The following is a 20,943-nucleotide window of genomic DNA, read 5'->3' as shown; positions in this document are numbered from 1 at the left end:
CCCATGTATCTGTTTCTAATTAAACTAGTACAATATCACCATGCATAGCTATCACAATATGGAGACCACTAACAAAGATATTAGTGGGATCTCCAAGATCTTACATGAATCATCATATGCAGGCAAGTCTCAGATAATTAAAACTACTTTATTCATTCATTTTAAGGGTAATTATTAACATGGTAGTCAGTGATTAAAATGAATCAAATTATTTGGTTTGCAAACTGCCAGTAAATCCACAGAAATAGATGATGAACTGAACCGCAGCTTGGTTGCCTGATTAATTTTCATGAGCTGAGCTTGTGACGTCACTGCCACCTAATTATTATTCATGAGCTGTTGTCTTTGTGGAGTGAGTGAATGAGTGAGTGAGTGTCCGGCTGTGGTGATGTGTGTCTCAGGATGATCTCCGCCCGGGACACAGGCGAGCTCGCGCGATTCTACACGGTTACCGACCCCACGACACACAAGAAGGGCTATACGGTGTATAAAGTCACTGCCCGGGTGAGAAGAGAGAGATTTCGTCGCGTTCGGTAGCTTGTATGCTAAAGCTAATGTTTATCAGGACCATGACTTAACTGTCTGCGCAGATTGTTCAGTTTGTAACATCAAAGTCCCACGAGAGCGATTCAAAAGCACAGTTGTCAAAATCGCTCTCGCGGGATTGCGATGTCATATACCGGTCTGTCCGCGCAGCTCTGCATGACGTCGACTACATCTATAAATCTATACAAGAGACGTGACAGCTATCGCTTTATAATTTATCCGTCGTGTTACGTCCGAAATGTTGACATTAAGAATGATATGTCATAAAAACATAAAGCGAATGCGTCTGTCACATTTAATGTCAGCGGTGTAATCTATTTCTTACGTAAACCTGTCATCTTTCTCATGTGATTTATTTCTGCTTTTGTGAAAATGGCTTAACTTAAAGCTAGATTTCTGTCACATACATAGAGATGTAACATATCGGTACAGTAACGTTACATAAATGATCTAATATACACCGTTGGATGTTATTTATAAATAGTCAGTGGTGTTTTGGATAGAGATCAGGCAAATGCAATGTGGATCAGAGACCTTTGCTGCAGTGCTCCCTATCATCATCATATTCTGTTTTTCCACAGATCATCTCACGGAAGAACCCGGATGACGTTCAGGAGGTCAGAATTATAAACAGTGAACTTACTCTTATTGACCCTGTTTACCTTATATATTTCTGGTTTTAAAGGGTTAGTTCACCCAAGAATTAAAAATTTGTCATTGCACTTGTATGTCTGAGCCCCTATAGACAGTAACACAGCTCACAACTTCCAAGGCCCAGAAACTTAAAGGAATAGTCTACTAATTTTCAATATTAAACTATGTTATTACCTTAACTAAGAAGAGTTGATACATCCCTCTATCATCTGTGTGCGTGCGTGTGACCAAACACATCAACGTTTTTCCTATTTAAGACGAGTGGTTGTACGAGCGGGTTTGGTGGTACAAAGAAAAAACGTAGTGCTTTTCTAAGTGGATTTAAAAGAGGAAATATATTTTATGGCGTAATAGCACTTTTGGGAGTACTTCGACTCGGCGCAGTAACACCCTCCCTCTCCCATTATGAGAGGGAGAAGGGGAGCGGACTTTTCAGGCGAGTCGAAGTACTCCCAAAAGTGCTATTACGCCATAAAATATAGTTCCTCTTTTAAATTTTTGTACCACCAAACTTGCTCGTATAACTACTCGTCTTAAATAGGAAAAACGTTGATGTGTTTGGTCACTTCTAACTTTATCTCTGATTGGTACCATTGAATGAATGGGGCTAAGCTAAATGCTATCGAAGCGTCGCAGCGCGCTCCAGCGCTTACGTGCACGCACACAGATGATAGAGGGATGTATCAACAATTCTTAGTTAAGGTAATAACATATTTTAATATTGAAAATGAGTAGACTATTCCTTTAAGGCAGTAAAGATATTTTCGTAAAATAGTCGTGACTTCAGCGGTTCAATATTCATCTCATGAAGTGATGAGAATAGTTTCTGTGCTCATAAAGTCATGCTCTGATCGGTATTAACGAAAGCAGCGCATTTTGCACCGGCCATAGACATAGGGCATCTATGTGTAAATATATGTCTATGGCCAGAGGCAACATGCCCATTCAAACTGAGGGGGCACGTGCTCCTTGTTTTTTTATCCATGGATTTTGCATGCAACCTTAAAATCAAAGAAGCGTTCATTAATCTGTTATTTGTCTTTTAATCTGTTTAATATGCACAATATTATCAATTCTGTGTAGAAAATGTATGGTTTAAAATGTGACAGTCTCGACGTTATATTAGTAGATTTCTAGATTCATCTTGGTACAACGCCAAAGTTCGCCAGAATTCACGGGGGCGCGGAATCACACATGCTCACATACGAGGTAAAATTTGATGCAATAATGCGTTCCTCTAATAATTTTATCTACACATTTTTAAAAATCATTATTGAACATTAAAATCAATCACGTGGCTTCAGCTTATGTCATTTTCGTTGTTTATATACTTTATGGATTTAAAACTACACTAATTTGAAAGGATAACGCAGTTGTTATGCAAAGTGCCTTAATGACACACTTAAACAAGTAATTTATTAAAACTTAAATAAATAAAACATGCCGTTTCAAATGTAAATATGATGCCAAAGTCATTATTCCGATTAAATAGTATTTGATATGAAAGTTAGTCAACACTTTTATTTGGTTTTTGCATGAAAGCAGGGGTGTTCAGATTGTTAGAACTGTAAGTGCCATGGAAAAGACTGAAAGCTAATATTTCGTTTGATGTCTGTGTATGCACAAATTTCTGTGAGCTGTGCTCACTGTGCCCCCTTAAAAAAAATTGGTGCATGACGCCCCTTTCTATGGCTGTCACAGATGTTTGACAGCTTCATAGAAGCCATTAATGGGGCATCTATGTTTATATATGTCTATGGCTGGTATTCAAATGTACATAACAAACGTTCAATGAAGCATTCAAGTCTTTTACTAAAATGTTATTATTTATAATCCCACGTTGTTTAAAAATATTTGGATCAAACCAGATTAAAAATCTGGGTCAAATTTACCAAATGCATTTATATGTGCTATGTCATTTTCGCACCCTTGTGTTTTAATGTTATTGTTATCTTTTTCAAATGATGAATCGTATATCTAAACAAGTGAATAATTAAATAGGTTAAACTGTGTGCTTATTGTCTATTTAGGGTATTTTAGTGTTTAAATGGGATATTTTAATATGTGATTACTGACATTAAAAATTACTACACTACCCAAATATGTATTTATTTCATCCCCTGCCATTGACGAGTTATTGTTTATTTAAAAGCAGAGGGTCTGTTTTTTCATTTGATATATTTTGTATGTTTATATACTTTTAGAAGAAAATTTTCCTGGAAGGCATTTTGTGAACTTCTTGTGAAAATCCCAAAAAATACTGGCGGGAAATGAGTTAACGTACATTTACTGTTGCAAAAAGTGATTAGTTTAACCTGCTTTCAACATAAAAACATCCAACTTTGCCTTAATTCTGGATTGAAGCGTTCACTCTTGACCATCCAGTCATTTCTCTGGATAAAATAAATAAATAAAAATCTATACAAAACGGTTGATTTTATTTCATTGAACCTTGCATTGAAATGCATCCCATTACCAGCCAGAAAGATGGAAAATATTGATTTTAATCATAAGTAACTGGAGATGGTTTGAAGCTCCTAACATCAACATCATGTTAGTAAAGACTGTTGTGATTTGCTGACAGATCATTTTTAAGTGTGTTTGGGTAACTTGTTTTAATCTGTTTGTCCTCCCCTCTTTAGATCACAGTGTGGAAAAGGTACAGTGATTTCAAGAAGCTTCATAGAGACCTTTGGCAGATACACAAAAACCACTTCGGACATTCCGAGCTATTTCCTCCCTTTGCCAAAGCTAAAGTGTTTGGTAAGTGTTGTGTGATACACTGTGGTAGTAAAGTGAATTAGGAGCTGTTGTGATGTTAAGCTTTAAACTCTGTATCTGTTTAGCTGTTTAAGTATGGTAAGATTGGTTTGTAATTTTATTTTCCATTCTGTTTGATACCTGTATTATGAATATAGTTACGGTTGAATTGCATTGTTAAGCATGATGCGAAGAAAGCTTTTTAAAAAATAAATAACATCCTTTAGTTGGATAACATAGTCCATGATATGAAAACAATACAGATTGCTATGCAATGAAGATATCTGTGAGCTGCTGTATGAGTACAGCGCAGTGATGCATTTCATACATTTTGGTTTCATCCTGTAAAAAAACATCTTAAACATAGTTGGGTGATTCTCACGAAAACTTGGTTTTAAAAATGTCAAGCATGAAAATGAAAAAATTGCTTAAATTTACTTTTTTTTCCCACCAGACATTGAAAAACAAAGTCTGGAGTAAATGGGAACATTAATTTAAAAACTTTTACTTATCATTTAACACTTTTTGTAACATAATTTAAAAAATTAGTCCTAAAAAGTCTCATTACCGCAACAGTCAGAAAACTTCAACACTGACATATTTTCAAAATGACATGACAAACCTGAAAGAACGTAATTTGGAGATTCTGCACATGCATTTAAAATCAAAGTATTATGCTTCTATTAATTAAATTAACATTTAATAAGCATCTGTTGTGGTAATGATAATCAAAATGTCGTGTAAGCATTCTGACAAGACAATATTTCAAATTAACTGTAAAAAAATGATCTTACCTGGTAGCCATCTTGAAGTAACTGGTCCATGTGCTTGGTCACTCAAAATCAAACTTTATTAAAATTCTGTATGTGTGCTTAAACTGTTCTCAAAAAGTGTTGCGGAGGATGAGAACATCAGGCATGGACACATCTAAAGTAGTCTAGCAAAACATCCATTTATTTTTTTTCTTAATATTTTTGTGTTAATTTGATTAAATTACAACATAACGCATGTTCAAACACAGCCGGACACATTGCGGTAATGAGAATTTCAGCAGAAAATGAGATAAAATTTCCAATTATAAATTCTTATGTTGAAATCACACATTGTGCAAGGTAGAACACAGTATTGTGTTAATTCTGATGCTTTTTAATGTTACTATATTACACATTTTAAAGCTAAAATCATTAGTGCCGTGGTGTTTCAATGGTTTCGTGAGAATCACCCAGTTCCCTATATCATGGGACAGCATTGTTGAAATAATAATACATAAACATAAATTGCTCATTCATTGTTAGTAATGTTAGGGATGGGATGTTGTAGTTAAAATCAGTTGTGTAGTTATGGGTGCCACAAAGTCTCTTGTCATACTGGATGCATTTAGAATTTACTTATATTCACTATTAAACCTTGATTGATTGGCTCATAGTGGTATTAACTGCGTTCACACTTCTTCACTTTATACAAATGTGTCTGCATTGCAGTTTTGAGGGAACCTTATGGAGACTAAAGTGTTGCCATGAACGTGTGTGCTGTTTGCTTGTCATGCGTCTGCTTTCCTAATGTAACGCAAACTGTGCCAGTTAAGTCATGAGCTGCTGTCTTGTTTGTCTGTCTGTGTGTTTTAAGGGCGTTTTGATGACTCTGTGATTGAAGAGAGAAGACAGTGTTCAGAGGATCTCCTACAGTTCAGTGCTAATATTCCCTCACTGTATGGCAGCCAATTTATACAGGATTTCTTCAAGGTATGGACATTAACCTTCTGATTGTTCTGAGTGATATTTATTGGGTATAAATTTTATCCATATTAATGTCATTACAACACTGTTTGTGTAGGTTAGTGTAGATGTTTTCAAGCAGGACTTGGCAATCAAGCCAAGAATGAAAGCTGTGAAAAAATCCTTTAAAGACAGCAAGCACCTTTTTGGTTAACAAGTAATGATGGTAATGTCTGTTATAGTTTGTATATGGATGTGTGTGTTTAGGGTGGTGAAGTGCAGGACTGCTCTGAACTCATCGGCCCGGCTGAACCTTTCTCTGATTTTCTGGCTGACAGTCTTTCAGTTGGCAGCACTGAAGGTGAGTTCAGCAGTTTATATTTTATACAATATATATCTTGGTAAATATGTTGCTTTCAATATGAATATGTTTACGTGTGCACTTTGCAGGTGGTACTGTGTGTTTATACCCTTACAAAAATTATCCTTATAGTTTAGAAAACCCAACTATAGCACCAACATTTTTGTTTTGTAGAAAGGCACCTATTATGCAAAATCCAGTATTACAAAGTGTTTGGACATGCATGTGTGTTGACAGTGTGTGAACACAACAATCCACCCTTTCCTTCTTTTTTAATTCCCATAAAACCAAAGCAGTCTCATTAGACATGCTGTTTTGATTGTCTTGTTAACGTGATGTCACACTGATAAAGCCCCGCCCACAGCTACTCACTGACAGTTCTACATTACCATAGTTTCTGCCCTCGGTGAGTTGAACGCTGTCCACAATATCTCAATATTGAGATGATATTGTCTCATACTCTATTCACAGGAATCAGATCTATTTGATCTGAAAGCGCTCACTGTCTGTTGGTAAGGGAGTGAGGAGCTGTAGCTCATTTGCATTTAAAGGGACACTTCACTTTTTTGAAAATATGCTAATTTTCCAGCTCCCCTAGAGTTAAACATTTGATTTTTACTGTTTGCTGCTGATCTCCGGGTCTGGCGGTACCACTTTTTGCATAGCTTAGCATAATCCATTGAATCTGATTAGACCATTTAGCATCACGCTAAAAAATAACCAAAGAGTTTAAATATTTTTGGCTAGGAACTATACTCTCATCCTGGCGTAATAATCAAGGACATTGCTGCCATACCATACGCACAACCGGCGCAACGTCATAGAATGTCTCTGAACAGGTTCACGCCCACTTTTGGGGCAAATCACACTAGACGTTCCATTGGCTTCCATTCAAAACAGCGGAACAAAGCAACGTTCACACACAGCCGGCAGGCGCAAACAACCCACGAAATCACTCAGACCAAACATGTTGAGTAATTATCTGTCCACCCTGCCTGCCATAGAGCGCGAAAGATAAATTAACACATTTAATTTGGTCAATACAAAAACATGTCTCTTTCATTCCCACAGCATCAAATTCGTGCAACAATGCTCCCTATTGGCCAGAGGTGCTTTACCCGGACATTTTACTCGTACCTCAACGAGTCAACAGGGAAGCAAGTGAATGATTTTACTTCGTATTTGAAAGTTACTTCGTATTTATTTATTATGTCTTTATATTTAGAGTAATGAGTGCACTTTTCCGTCCAGCCATACAACTAACTGGCTTAGAGAAATTTCCAGCAATCACTGGATGGCGTTGTTACACAAATTTGACGCCGCGAGAATGAAAGGGACATGTTTCCACATTGACCAAATTAAATGTGTCAATGTATCTTTCGGGCTCTATGGCGGGCAGATAAATACTCAACATGTTCAATCTGAGTGATTTCACAAGTTATTCACGCCCGCCGGCCGTGCAAAAACGCTGCCCTGCTCCGCTACTTTGAATGGAAGCCAATGGAAGGGCTGCTTTTCTATCACCCAAAAAGGGGCGGTGACGAAATTTACAGTCAAGTTCCCGGATGTGCCGGTAGTCCGTATGGCTGCAGGAGGCGCAATGATATTACGCAGCAGCCAAAAATAGTCCCCTTAGTACCTTTCAATGGCAGGGGACTATTTTCTGGCACTACGTAATATCATTGCGCCTCCTGCAGCCATGGTATGGCAGCAATGTCCTTGATTATTACGCCAGGATGAGAGTATAGTTCCTAACCATATCTGCCTAGAAAATAACAGCTTTTAATTTTCTGTCCATCTTAGTATACAATGTAACTACAGAAGAGTTTTAAATAGGACAATTATTGAAACTTTTTGGTGATTTTTGAGCTCGATGCTAATGGTCTAATCAGATTCAATGGATTATGCTAAGCTATGCTAAAAGTGCTAGCGCCAGATCCGGAGATCAGCTAAATGGATTCCAAAACGGTAAAAATCAAATGTTTAACTCTAGGGGAGCTGGAAAATTAGCCTATTTTCAAAAAAGGTGGAGTGTCCCTTTAAAGGTACAGACAAAAAACAGCACATTTTTACTCCCACCCAAATAGGGTGATTTTCGACATGTTATAATAAATGGTCTGTGGGGTATTTTGAGCTGAAACTTCGCAGACACATTCTGGGCACACCTGAGAATTATATTACTTGTTTATATCATTATCATTATTATATCTTGTAAAAATGGGTTTAATAGGTGCCCTTTAAAGCTCACGTAACACACGCTGTTTCTGCATTTCTGATATTAATCTGGAGTACCTATGGAGTAGTATGACATCCTTTATATCTCTGAAGAGTCTTTAGTTTAATCAGATTTATAAAAGAAAGATTAGCTTTAACGAATCTTTCCGATAACGTACGAAAAAATGAAGAAGGAGGAGTTATAACACGGGAGGAGCGAGTAGGAGTCATACAACACTATACAACACTGTTTTAACTTATGATTCACTACATGTTCGTGTCATTTATATAATATACACGCGCCTATTTCCAACATAAGACAGAAGTCTTACTTACCACGTGTAACTCGTCATGACCCGGTTCTGAAAATCCACCGCATCAAACACACACGCAAAACTCCGCTGCTAATCCGGATAATAAACTATATCCATTGTTTCCATAAGGCTGGATGTCTTCTCCTTACATCCAAAAACACACTTCTTCTTGTGCCATTGTTGACTTTTGAAATTAAACAAGGCTGAGTGGCGTGATAAGCTGTTAGCAAGCTCTAGCGTCTCCCGCTGACTGACGGCTGGGCGGGGTTTTCCGGGGGAAGTTTTCCGGCGAAAGCCCATATAAAGAAGTGATACGTATCGAAAACCCCTGAAACGTCAGTTAGAACCGTAATCGAAAAAAATTAGCCGAAACTTGTACGAACACTGGCGAAGTGCATTCGGCACAGGAATACTCTGAAACACGCCCAACTGCATTTTTGACACTTTTCCTACGATTAGCATGAGGAAACAACTCTATAACTGTGTTAATAAGTCAGAATGCTTGAAATACCATTAAACCACCCATTTAAAGCCCGGAATACACTGCAGGATTTTTGCACTCCTATAAGATCATTACCTTATCACACTGTGTGTCATGGATTGTTTAATCTTGGGTACGACAAGCATATTATATACTGAACGATGATCACACGGAAGCTTCGGCGACTGCGTCACACGTTAGCTTAATGACATTTAAGCAAACAACAAACAGTGTGCTTTAAAACTACAGAAAAATCACAATCTTAACTTTTATCTCCATACTGATTTCCCAGAAGACCATACAGCGAATGATCTTTTATGAATCAGTAAAACATTAGTGTCCGGGATGCCTGAAGAATATAGTATACATTGTCCTCAGTAGTAGGTATGGATAACTTTTGGATATGTTTTTCTTTGTGTATTTTATGTTAGGTATTAGCAGTAGCAGTCAGCTGAGTTGTGGTGCGGTTGATGCAGACTCTGTTGATGCAGATGTGACTGATATAAATGATGGAATGCCATCGGGCAGCTTTTCTCCAAACCTCACAGCAACACATAGGAGCCCATTTACTGTCCCGCAGTCAGTGACGTCCCCGGTTTGGACGGGAGTGGAGTCCAGTCGTAGCAGTGGAGCTTTAACCTTTACCCCTAGTCTCAGGAACTGTACAGGGAAGACAGACTACCTGGAGAGAGCCAGCGAGCAGATTGCTTTGGCCGTGGAGAAAGAGGTGGAGCAAGACTTTGCCGCTGCATTTTCCTACTATCACAAAGGTGTTGATCTGCTGCTGCAGGGTGTGCAAGGTACAAATATAGCAAATATGTCGTTTAATGCACTTTAACGTACGATTTTCAAGTTCATCATGGCGAAAACAACTTTCAGCTTTTAACTTTATACCGTGTATACACCAGTAACATGCCCGTGGATGCTGCCTATAAGCGATTAATTACGTGTCAACTCGAACAATGTTGCAGAAGTGTAAATATAAACTGACTCATAACCAATAGAATAGGTCATCATCTGTGCTTTGTTGTACATTTCTCAAACTTGTCGATAAATCAAGATCACCATTCTATTGATCTGCTCTGTTGGGGTGTTAATGTCGTCAGTAGGTGTAATTACATCGTAAGTGATAACAGTAGTCAGCCGAAGGTGATTAAGAAGATATCTTTAAACTAAGGATCTTCAAATGTTAGTGCTGGGGGTGGAGGAGAGTTGCCTGCTAAGATTAACAACTTGGTCATATACTTCTACTAGTAAGGAGAGTTTGGGAAGTTCTTTCACTCAGTGTTTCAAGAGTTTAATGTAGATTTGCTCCAGCCTTTATCTCCTGGACTGGATCATTTACTGAATTGTTTTAAACACAGAGAATGTGAATGAAAGAAAATGAAAGAAAAAGTTGATTTTGTGATGCTTCTGTGTGTTTATTGAGTGTGTTTATTTAGTGTGTAATTCTGTGTGTTTATTCTGTGTCTATCAGGAGAAGTGAGTCCCAGTAGACGAGAGTCTGTGAAAAGAAAGACTTCAGAATATCTGATGCGTGCTGAGCTCATTTCTACACGCTTAAAAGACAGCATGGGTCAGAGCTCCACACAGAACAGGGTCAGTGTCTATGACCCTTTTACCTTAATGCTCAAAATTCAAGTCTCACTTTTATCCAGGTTTATTCACTTTTGTGTGTCTGTTTGTTTTAATGATTTTTTGTTCTTGTCGGTAAGTGTTGCCTGTTTGTTGCTAGTATATGTTTTCATGTTTTGCATGCTGTCTGTGTTTGTGTGTTGTTTTGTCTGTTGCCTCTGTGTTTTTGTCTCTGTGTTGTTCTGTCTGTTGTCTCTGTGTTGTTTTGTCTGTTGGTAATTTGTTGTTTTGTCTTTTGTCTGTGTGTTGTTTTGTTTGTGTTTTGGTTTGTCTGTGTTGTCTGTGTGCCGGTTTCCTTGTGTTGTCTCTGTGCCGGTTTCCTTGTGTTGTCTCTGTGCCGGTTTCATTGAGTTGTCTATGTGCCCGTTTGCTTGAGTTGTCTCTGTGCCGGTTTGATGGAGTTGTCTCTGTGCCGGTTTGCTTGTGTTGTCTCTGTGCCGGTTTGCTTGTGTTGCCTCTGTGTTTTTGTCTCTGTGTTGTTCTGTCTGTTGTCTCTGTGTTGTTTTGTCTGTTGGTAATTTGTTGTTTTGTCTTTTGTCTGTGTGTTGTTTTGTTTGTGTTTTGGTTTGTCTGTGTTGTCTGTGTGCCGGTTTGCTTGTGTTGTCTCTGTGCCGGTTTGTCTGTGTTGTCTCTGTGTCGGTTTGCTTGTGTTGTCTCTGTGCCGGTTTGCTTGTGTTGTCTCTGTGCCGGTTTGTCTGTGTTGTCTCTGTGCCGGTTTGCTTGCGTTGTCTCTGTGCCGGTGCGCTTGCGTTGTCTCTGTGCCGGTGCGCTTGCGTTGTCTCTGTGCCGGTGCGCTTGCGTTGTCTCTGTGCCGGTGCGCTTGCGTTGTCTCTGTGCCGGTGCGCTTGCGTTGTCTCTGTGCCGGTTTGCTTGCGTTGTCTCTGTGCCGGTTTGCTTGCGTTGTCTCTGTGCTGGTTTGTCTGCGTTGTCTCTGTGCCGGTTTGCTTGGGTGGTCTCGGTGCCCGTTTGCTTGCGTTGTCTCTGTGCCCGTTTGCTTGCGTTGTCTCTGTGCCCGTTTGCTTGCGTTGTCTCTGTGCCGGTTTGTCCGCCTTGTCTCTGTGCCGGTTTGTCTCTGTGCCGGTTTGTCTCTGTGCCGGTTTGTCTCTGTGCCGGTTTGTCTGCGTTGTCTCTGTGCCGGTTTGGTCTGCGTTGTCTTGGTGCCGGTTTGTCTGCGTTGTCTCTGTGTTTTTCTGTTTGTCTGCTATCTTGTATGTTGTCTGTGTGTTGGTCTTGTGTTTTTCTGTTTGCTGTTCTGTTTTGTGTGTTGTTCGTTTGTTGTTTGCATGCTGTTCTTGTGCTTTTTCATTTGCCATTTTGTACACCACCATTCAAATTCATTTAGATTTATCATAAACTAATGCCGTAAAAAACTATGCCGTAACACAATTGTAATTATTGGGATTATGTATGGACTAAAAGCATACAAAATTAATTAAAACTTATATTTAAGGATCTTCAGGGTTTTCACCATTTGAAAAATTTTTTTTCACATCTATTCTTTGCTCATATTGTCTTCTTCATCTTTATTATTCATTCCAAGTCAACCATGTAAAAATATTTTTCATTAAAATTTTATTTTATTTACTAAGTAAGTATATTTTTAAGATCACGAGAAACATTTCAGTCAAGCGTTTCAAAATTTTTGAGTGGTAGTGTAAGACATCTGTATGTTTTGTCTGTCATCTGTGTGTTGTTTATGTGTTTTATCTGTCATTTGTGTGTTAATCTTGTGCGATTCTGTTTGTATGGTGTTTCCGCAGGCATTGGGTCCGCAGTGTTGTGGTGTCTCATGGGTTGAACAGACTCACACAGATGAACTGAAACACTACAGAGTATTGGGTGTCATCGATAAGGTAAGTTAGCAGAAGTATTTATATAAATCTAACAAGACTCCCTGTATGTTTTAACTGCTGAACTTTGACACTTAATGTGAACTTGTTTTCTGCGAATAAGCAACAGTTGGTTGTGGATGTGGGTCTAAAAAGTACCTGCTGATGATCGACACCTTTCAGAAGACCACAGTAAAAGTCCAGAACAGTCTATTGCATTGGCGATTTGTGAAAGCGTTATGCTGCGTACACACCAAAGCGAAGCATCGCATCCTCGCTCTAGATTACACGCTGGATTTTACTTTGTGTCATGCAAATGTTTCGCTTGAGTTGAATATTTTTAACTTGCGCAAAGACGCATTTAAGACGAGTAGCGTGTGTTTTCGTGGCAATCGCGCTGCCCAGTTCGCAACATTCACATCACCATGTGCGATTTTTGCGTCTATCGTGATGCCCCACACTATTCACGGCTATTTGCAGCTATTCAGGGCTTTGCATTGACTTTTTATGTAATCTACTCGCGCAAATTGTTGAATTCCTATTTGCTGTGTACAACAGAACCCATATCTCACATTTTCTTCTAAATATTTGAACAAGGAATGTAGACATACTGCATAATGTTCATTCGTTAATTTCTGGTGTTTTTTTGTTCTTGGTGTTTTATGTGCAGGTGCTGTTGGTGATGGATAAGAGAACGCAAGAGACTTTTATTTTGAAAGTGAGTGTGCTGTTTACATATGACAACACCCAACATTTATGGTGTGTGCACACCAAAAGCAAAGCAGATATGAGCATCGTGTTACTTACAGGATTACTTGTAAATGATTTGTACATTTAAAAAAATATACTTTTTGTCATCATTTGATAAAAGTCATACATGTTCTGGATGATAAGGGTGAGTAAATGATCACAGAATTGATCAGATTGTTGAACTATTCCTTAAGGTAGAAATCTGTATATATTGACTGAACTCTGTTGTTAATGCCTGATTAGATTTTTACTTCATTTAATAATTTGTGTTTGTGTGTATTCAGGGTTTGAGAAAAAGCAACGAGTGTGGACACGTTAAAAAAAACGTCATTCCCCGATCTTTACCCAACATGGTTGGACTGGAGAAATTCATCATCTCTGAGGACTCCATATTTCTATTACTGCATTATGCTGAGGGTATGCATTGTGTACTTATTGCATTTACTGTATGCCCGAGTGTGTGTACAAATTGTTACATTTATTAGTTTTTCTCTTGTCAGGTGGTAAACTGTGGTCTCACATCTGCAAGTATCTGCACAACAACAGTCCTGAGAAAAGCTTCGACATCCCCTTCATCCAGAAACCCTACACTACCGTAGTCTGTTCAGCCCCCAGCCCCGTACCTACAGGCTCCAGCGATTCGTGTTCTCAGCAGGGGGAGGATGCGGAGACCCATCTGCCTCAGATGAGCGATCTGAGTTTCGGGGAGAGTCCTTCAGTAGCCCCGTTGCCGGACTCTGATGGGACGTCTGAAGAGGAGTGCACTAACAGCTACCTGACGCTGTGCAACGAGTACGAACAGGAGAAGCTCGAGCCGGACGCGCTGGGTGTGGACCATGACGCCAAGGAGGCGGTGGAGGATGTTGCTGCGGCAACGCCTGAACTTAATCGCACTTGTTCAATGATGAGCAATGCTAGCTTGTGCTCGCCGATTTCGGAACAGGAGCTGCGTTTCTTTACAGAGGATGAGCAGTCGGTTGATCGTTTCACACGGTCGCCTGACTGTCTAAACCAATCGGCATCCATGGACTTCTTCCGCATTGACAGTAAAGATAGCGCAGACAACTGCAAGACACTATTTATCAATTTAAACCCCGATGTTGAAGTCTCAGAGGAGCCAGTGGAAAAGGTAGGGTCAAGTATTCAAAGGTGATTGCAGTGACCCACTGATTTTGTTTTTGGTGCTACAACCCTCTTAAATGTTTTAAAAACATTTTTATATACTTTAAAATTAGAGATGCGTTGATATATTGGCTAATACTCGGTATCCTAAATCAACCTAAAACTTTGACTTTACGTAACTTTTTAAAGTTATAATTCGTTTATTATAGCAAGCCATAATTGTGATATGCACACTTTCAATATATCTCCATATAATTACAATATATAATTTCAATATATCTTGCAGTGGAATACCCGTTCTGTTAAAGGGGCTCACTTGGATGCTGTCATGCAAAAAAATTGTTAAGACCCTCTTTGTACATATTAGTCCTGATTACACTACAATGCAACTGATCATGAAACTTTTTTGTCCCATTCAACAGATCGTGTCAAATGTCTGGAGATCAGATCATGATCAGGGCTCGAGCGAGCTGGTGCCGGTGATTTCCTTTAAAGAGGCCATACAGGACGACATCGCAGACACCAACAGCACCGACGAGGCACAGCCGCCCGATCTGTTAGTCAATCTCCCAGCGGTCGGAGGCGAAGCGCCAGACGCATCAGAGGAGATTTGTACTGGAGGCGTCGCATTCGCCGCAGGTTCCAAAACCTCCCCCACGTTCGGCAGGCCGGACGTTCTTCAGCGCGGAGAGGAAACCGAGTCGGACCTGTCTGTCGATGTGGCCGACTTTGATCCTTCGGCAAAAAAATCTACAGACATTTTTGTGTCGGATGTAGAGACTCTGTCTTCCTTTAAGCCTTCAGACGCAGCTGTGCTCAGACCTCATACAGACTCTGCCAAACATGAGGATGCTGGGTCGGGATCAGAGGAACTTCCGGGAACGGGGGAGGATAAGAAAGTCTACCGATTGTTTCGAGAGCTGGACGAATTGGCAGAGGTGGCGTTAAACATACGCATCCCAGAGGCTCTGGTGAGGAGTTGGGCAGCTGACATGGTCGTGGCACTGGATGCTCTGCATCAGGAGGGCATCATATGCCGAGACCTCAACCCCAGTAACATACTACTGAATCACACAGGTGAGCCACACTGCAAAAAATGAGTATTTACTTAGTATTTTTGTCTTGTTTTCAGTAAAAATATAGAAAAAATCTTAAAGGGACACTCCACTTTCTTTTGAAAATATGCTCATTTTCCAGCTCCCCTAGAGTTTAACATTTGTTTTTTACCGTTTTTGGAATCCATTCAGCTGATCTCCGTGTCTGGCGGCAGTACCTCCAGCACAGCCCAGCACAATCCACTGAATCTGATTAGACCACTAGCATCGCGCAAAAAAAATAACCAAAGAGTTTGGCTATTTTTCCTATTTAAAACTTGACTCTTCTGTAGTGATATTACGCAGCGCCCGAAAATAGTGCCCTTGGTAACTTTCAAGAGTAGGGGACTATTTTCGGGCACTGTGTGGTATCACTGCGCCTGCTGCTGTCATGTTACGGCAACAAAGTCCTTGATTATTACGCCAGAATGAGAATATAGTTCCTAATCATATCTGCCTAGAAAATCACAAATTTTAATTTTCTGTCGGTCTTGGGACACGATGTTACCAATATACTAGAGTTCTCAACGGGCCTGAAAATTACAACCCGACCCGGCCGTGGCTTTTAAAGCCCGGACCCGATGTAACCCGACACATCAACGTGAATTATCTGTCCGAACCCGACCCGCGGCCCGCCGCTGCCATCCCCCCCGGCTTTTTCCCCCTTATACACGTAGGCTATTAACATGACCAGCAGACGGGAATTCAAATCAAGCTTTAATGTTCACGCCTTTTAACAATACAAACAACTGAAACAATAAACTTTAAATATAGGCTATATAAATATGCCTTAAATAATAATCACACAATAATAAATAAAAAGAACTCAAACATGTACCCAGCCAGCAGCTTCTCCTCCAGTAGTAGCAGGCAACGGTGAATTCACCTGCGGCAAGTTTACTTTTCTCCATCTCTTCTTCTCCAGGCAACAGGCGTGCACGCAGTGATGGCAATGGGCTCCGGAGTGGATCTGCAACGGATCCGTTCTGAAGCCGGCAGCTCCGGACCGGTCTGGATCCGTTGCTGATCCGCCCCGGAGCTTATTGCTATCCCTCGCTTCTCTCTGTGATGCACTGTGCACGCAGCAGCCAGGCCAGACTTTCTTTACGGTGAACAACAGCAGTGATGATTAATATTTTTTTTTTACGGAGCGTAAAAGATTAAGCCCGAGGTCGCGGCCGGCCCGACCCGTTGAGAACTCTAGATGTAACTACAGAAGTGTCAAGTTTTAAATAGGAAAAATATCAAAACTCTTTGGTTATTTTTTAGCGTGATGTTAAATGGTCTAATTCAATGGATTATGCTAAGCTATGTAAAAAGTGGTAATGCCTGACCCGGAGATCGGCTGAATGGATTCCAAAACTGCAAAAATCAAATGTTTAACTCTAGGGGAGCTGGAAAATGAGCATATGTTCAAAAAAAGTGGAGTGTGCCTTTAACTTAAGATGCATTTTTTTGATGAGCAATATGACCTAAGAAAATAAGTCTAGTTAAACATAACATTTAAGTGAATTTGTACTAAAAACAAGCAAAAAAAAATCTGCCAATAGGGTAAGAAAAATCTTTAAATTTTTCTTAATTAAAGAAAAAAAGGAACTTTCCTGAATTTCTGCATTGATTACTTGTGAAGTGTAAAATATCATTTTCATATAAATCACAAACAAGTCAAGTTAGTTTTACTTTTAAAGCACCTATTACAGAGAAACACTTCCTGTAAACACCTCTCTCTCTCTCTCTCTCTCTCTCTCTCTCTCTCTCTCTCTCTCTTTCTCTCTCAGGTCATGTGGAGCTGACTTATTTCTGTAGCTGGAATGATGTTGAGGAGTCATGTGACCCTGATGCGCTCTCAAAGTTGTACTGTGCACCAGGTAGCCGTCCTCATCATATACAATATACTCTTTCATTAAATGCATTATATTTTATCTTTCTGTCAGTTTAAATGAAATCAATCATGATCAAAGATTCTCTCCTTTCAGACATCTAATATGAAATACTAATTTCTAATACATGACCTAAAAGCTTATATTATTATTAAGAACTATTCGGATGGGATTAGTTTTTCAAACAACGTTTGAGTTTCAACGTGTCCCCCAGGACCTCTGTGATTTTATGTACCGATTCGGACGGGATTAAAATGATTCAGGCTATTCCAGAGATGGGAGTGTCTGTTTCATGCATTTGGGCGTTGCAGAAGAGCACGTGCTCTGGATACGCGTGTTTGTAATGTTTAATATTTTGCTTTAAATGTAAAATTATTACAGAATGTAATTTATTAATTTAATTTTAACAAATCAAAATAAAATATACAAATCCTACTACAGTAACGTTAGCCTACGTGTTTTATATAACTGTCTGCTTATAATAAACCCAAAGAAATAATGATTAATAACAATTTATTATCTTTATTAATTAACATTACCATTGCGGAGTTGAACAACTTTGAACGGAGTTTCTTGATGTCATTGTATGATGTTCTCTTTTTGTGTGTTGTGTAGAAGTGGGCGGGATTGCGGAAGAGACGGCAGCTTGTGATTGGTGGAGTTTTGGAGCTCTTTTATTTGAGCTTATAGTTGGAAAGGTAAGAGTGGTTTTATCAACAGTGACATTTTTGAATGAATTTCTGGGTTCAGATTTTCGTGGTACAGAATTTATGTTAGTGCAAACTGTCTCTGTCTTAACAAAGATAACGATTTTAATAGATAATGTATATAGACAACAAAGTTGTACTTAAAAAGTGTAATGAGATTGAGTTTGTTTGTGTGTGTAGTCCCTGTATCAAAGTCATCCTGCTGGTATCAGCAGACACTCCTCACTAAACATCCCAGAGTTTGTGTCGGATGAAGCTCGCTCTCTGTTGGAACAGGTACAGTACACTATATCAACATCTATTCATCTCATACATCAATAATCATCAGCATATATTAAAACATTCATTTATAATATTTGTTAATGACACATACACATAAAACATTGATTTTTCTGATATTTTACATACATGCTTGGTTATTTATTCATAAATGACTGCATGAGGCTGTATATTACTATAGTGCTTTGTTTATATTATGCTCTGCTATTATTACGCTTATTATTATTATTATTATTATTATATAAATTTAAAAATAAAATGCATAAAAATAAAAGACAGAGGCATTTTTTTATCGGTTTAGGTTTAGCAGAATCTCTTTTAAAAAATCTTTAGTCCTCATTTTACATCAAAAATACTGTGTATGTATATGAAAAAATGCAGTTATTAAGTAGTAGTATATATCTCCACACATAATTCAGAAATGTCTAATTAAATCATTACATAAAATTCAGGTACAGTATGTGTATAGCAAGTATTATTTTATAATCAGGGCTCAACGCTAAGGATTTTCTATGGGTTCAGATTTTCACTGGCCCATCAAAAAACAAAACAAAACCAAAAACACTAAAATAAAATAGACCGGATGTCTTTATGGTTTTTGACCCATGTAGCCCTCATAAATAAGGTTAACTACTAGTAGCCTCCCTTATAAATGTATAACATATTGTTAAAGACAAGTAAACGGTGAGTAATACAGTAAGAACACTTTGCGATAATTTTGTAAATATGTTCGTTCAAGTGCAGCGAGCTTGCAAAGTTGGCCCGCAATGTCCTTAAATTTGGCCCGTCATGCCACGTGAGATAAGGAAAAAGGCTAAACGTCATTGCCGCTGTCAGATGTTCATATTTCTAATTAAACATTTTCTAAAATGTAATATTTTTTATTTGTACATTACACATTTTTTTTATTGAATTTAAATGCAAGGAATTAAAGAGAATAAAAGAAAATGTAAAAATGATTGGCAAAATTATTTCTTTTTTTTTCACAACATTTACCTTTGAAAATTAAACTATATTAGTTATGCATAAACAATGGTAATGTTTGCTTATTTATTTATTCCTTAATTTTAAAATAACACAGCAACATTTACTTTCGGCTCGCTGCCCTCAGGTTTGATTTTTGGCCCTTGGTAGGAAAAATTTTGGGCATCCCTATTCCTAACTTAAGCTGTTACTCAAGCAAATGAGCTTTAATGCATGAAACGCCTGTACAGTGAAAGTCCATAGCGCCACTTAGTGGTCAAGAATAAGAAATGCATATTACTGTGGTAATGATGAGGGGTCAAAAGTGTACTATACAGCAAGCATTTTATGCTTGGCTCAAGTGTTATAAATATTGGTAACGATATGTAGTTTGTAAGGATACACTACAATATGTTTTAAATGTAAAAAAGTGACATCTAGTTTGTATGCTTCAATAAGTTAATGTGCATAAAGCATCAAATTGTACAGACACTTTGTACCGCATGTTATAACATAGCAACTGATCCAAATGAGTAGACATAAGGCCTTATTTTTATTCAACTTAAAGTCTCTCTTTCTTTATCTCTCTCTCTGTAGTTGTTGCAGTATAATCCATTGGAAAGGCTGGGCTCTGGAGTTGCTGGTGTGGAGGATATAAAATCTCATCCATTTTTCTCAGATGTAAACTGGCCCAGTTAAACTATCAGGAATGCGATGAAAGTGGACTGAAAAGCGTTTATTTCATAAACTGCACCATCATCTATAAAATGAGAATGACCCCGTGTCTGTCAAACAAATGTCCAAATGTGTTTTTTAACCCTTTTACCTGGCTGGAGTTCTGTGAATGAATCTATTTATGAGGTGACGTCTTACAGCGTTTAGGATTACTGTAAAGGTTTTTGAAACGCTTGGAAAACAAGCTCACCTGTTGAACCCAAATCTACCCAGATTCAGTTAGGTTGAGGTTTTCTGTTCATATCAGAGCATAACTATCAATACTGCAATAGCGTTATACTTCTCACCTAGCAGACAATGAACAAGACTTTATTTATATCATCATACACACATGCATATATTTCATTAAAATATTATTTAGAAGTATGTCAAATAAAACGGTAAGCATACTCTGACAGTTATTGTGCATTTATTTAAAGGTGCTCACAGAGACTTCATTGCATGTATGTAAAGAGACCTTTAGTAATGTGCTGTGTGGACATTTACACATGTATGAGATGTGATTCTGGTTAGTGAAACTAAACCTAAAAACACCAAGCACATCCTGGAAATAATCCTATTAACCTGATGTTCTGATCATTCAATAAACTCAATGAGCTTGTATGTTTATGTTTTTTAGTTTGAGATTTTACTGTTTTATATGTTAGTTTTATATTTTGTGAAAAATACTGTAATTTACTAATGCACCAGACAAAGCGTGGGACACACTAGGAATTCACTGTGAAGTTTCAGAAGAACATGACTAGATTTAGGTACAATTTTAAAAAGTAGGAGTCACATTAGTCACTGGGTGTACTAGCTTACTCAGTTTTCTTGCTGTAAAAAATCCAATTAATGAAATGTTGGACGGGCAAAAAAATATTAGTTAAACCAATTTTCTTGTTTGAACTTGAGAAGACATATT

General features: G+C 38.4%; 1 protein-coding gene across 1 annotated transcript; it reads left to right on the top strand.

Moving 5' to 3' along the window:
- Positions 1-324: 324 nt before the first annotated feature.
- Positions 325-20,642, top strand: rps6kc1 (ribosomal protein S6 kinase polypeptide 1). The gene is made up of 16 exons (XM_073855717.1): positions 325-504; positions 1,128-1,163; positions 3,843-3,963; positions 5,587-5,702; positions 5,943-6,036; positions 9,477-9,845; positions 10,523-10,644; positions 12,441-12,533; positions 13,180-13,227; positions 13,544-13,676; positions 13,760-14,388; positions 14,804-15,458; positions 17,254-17,343; positions 17,971-18,053; positions 18,243-18,338; positions 19,902-20,642. The coding sequence occupies exons 1-16, from the start codon at positions 403-405 to the stop codon at positions 20,001-20,003; spliced, it is 2,889 nt and encodes a 962-aa protein (XP_073711818.1). The 5' UTR covers positions 325-402; the 3' UTR covers positions 20,004-20,642.
- The last annotated feature ends 301 nt before the right edge of the window (positions 20,643-20,943 follow it).

This window comes from Misgurnus anguillicaudatus, chromosome 18 (assembly GCF_027580225.2).
Source record: "Misgurnus anguillicaudatus chromosome 18, ASM2758022v2, whole genome shotgun sequence".
In the NCBI taxonomy this organism is placed as follows: domain Eukaryota; kingdom Metazoa; phylum Chordata; class Actinopteri; order Cypriniformes; family Cobitidae; genus Misgurnus; species Misgurnus anguillicaudatus.
The sequence above is the reverse complement of the archived record's forward strand: the minus strand, read 5'-3'. Positions and strand labels throughout refer to the sequence as shown.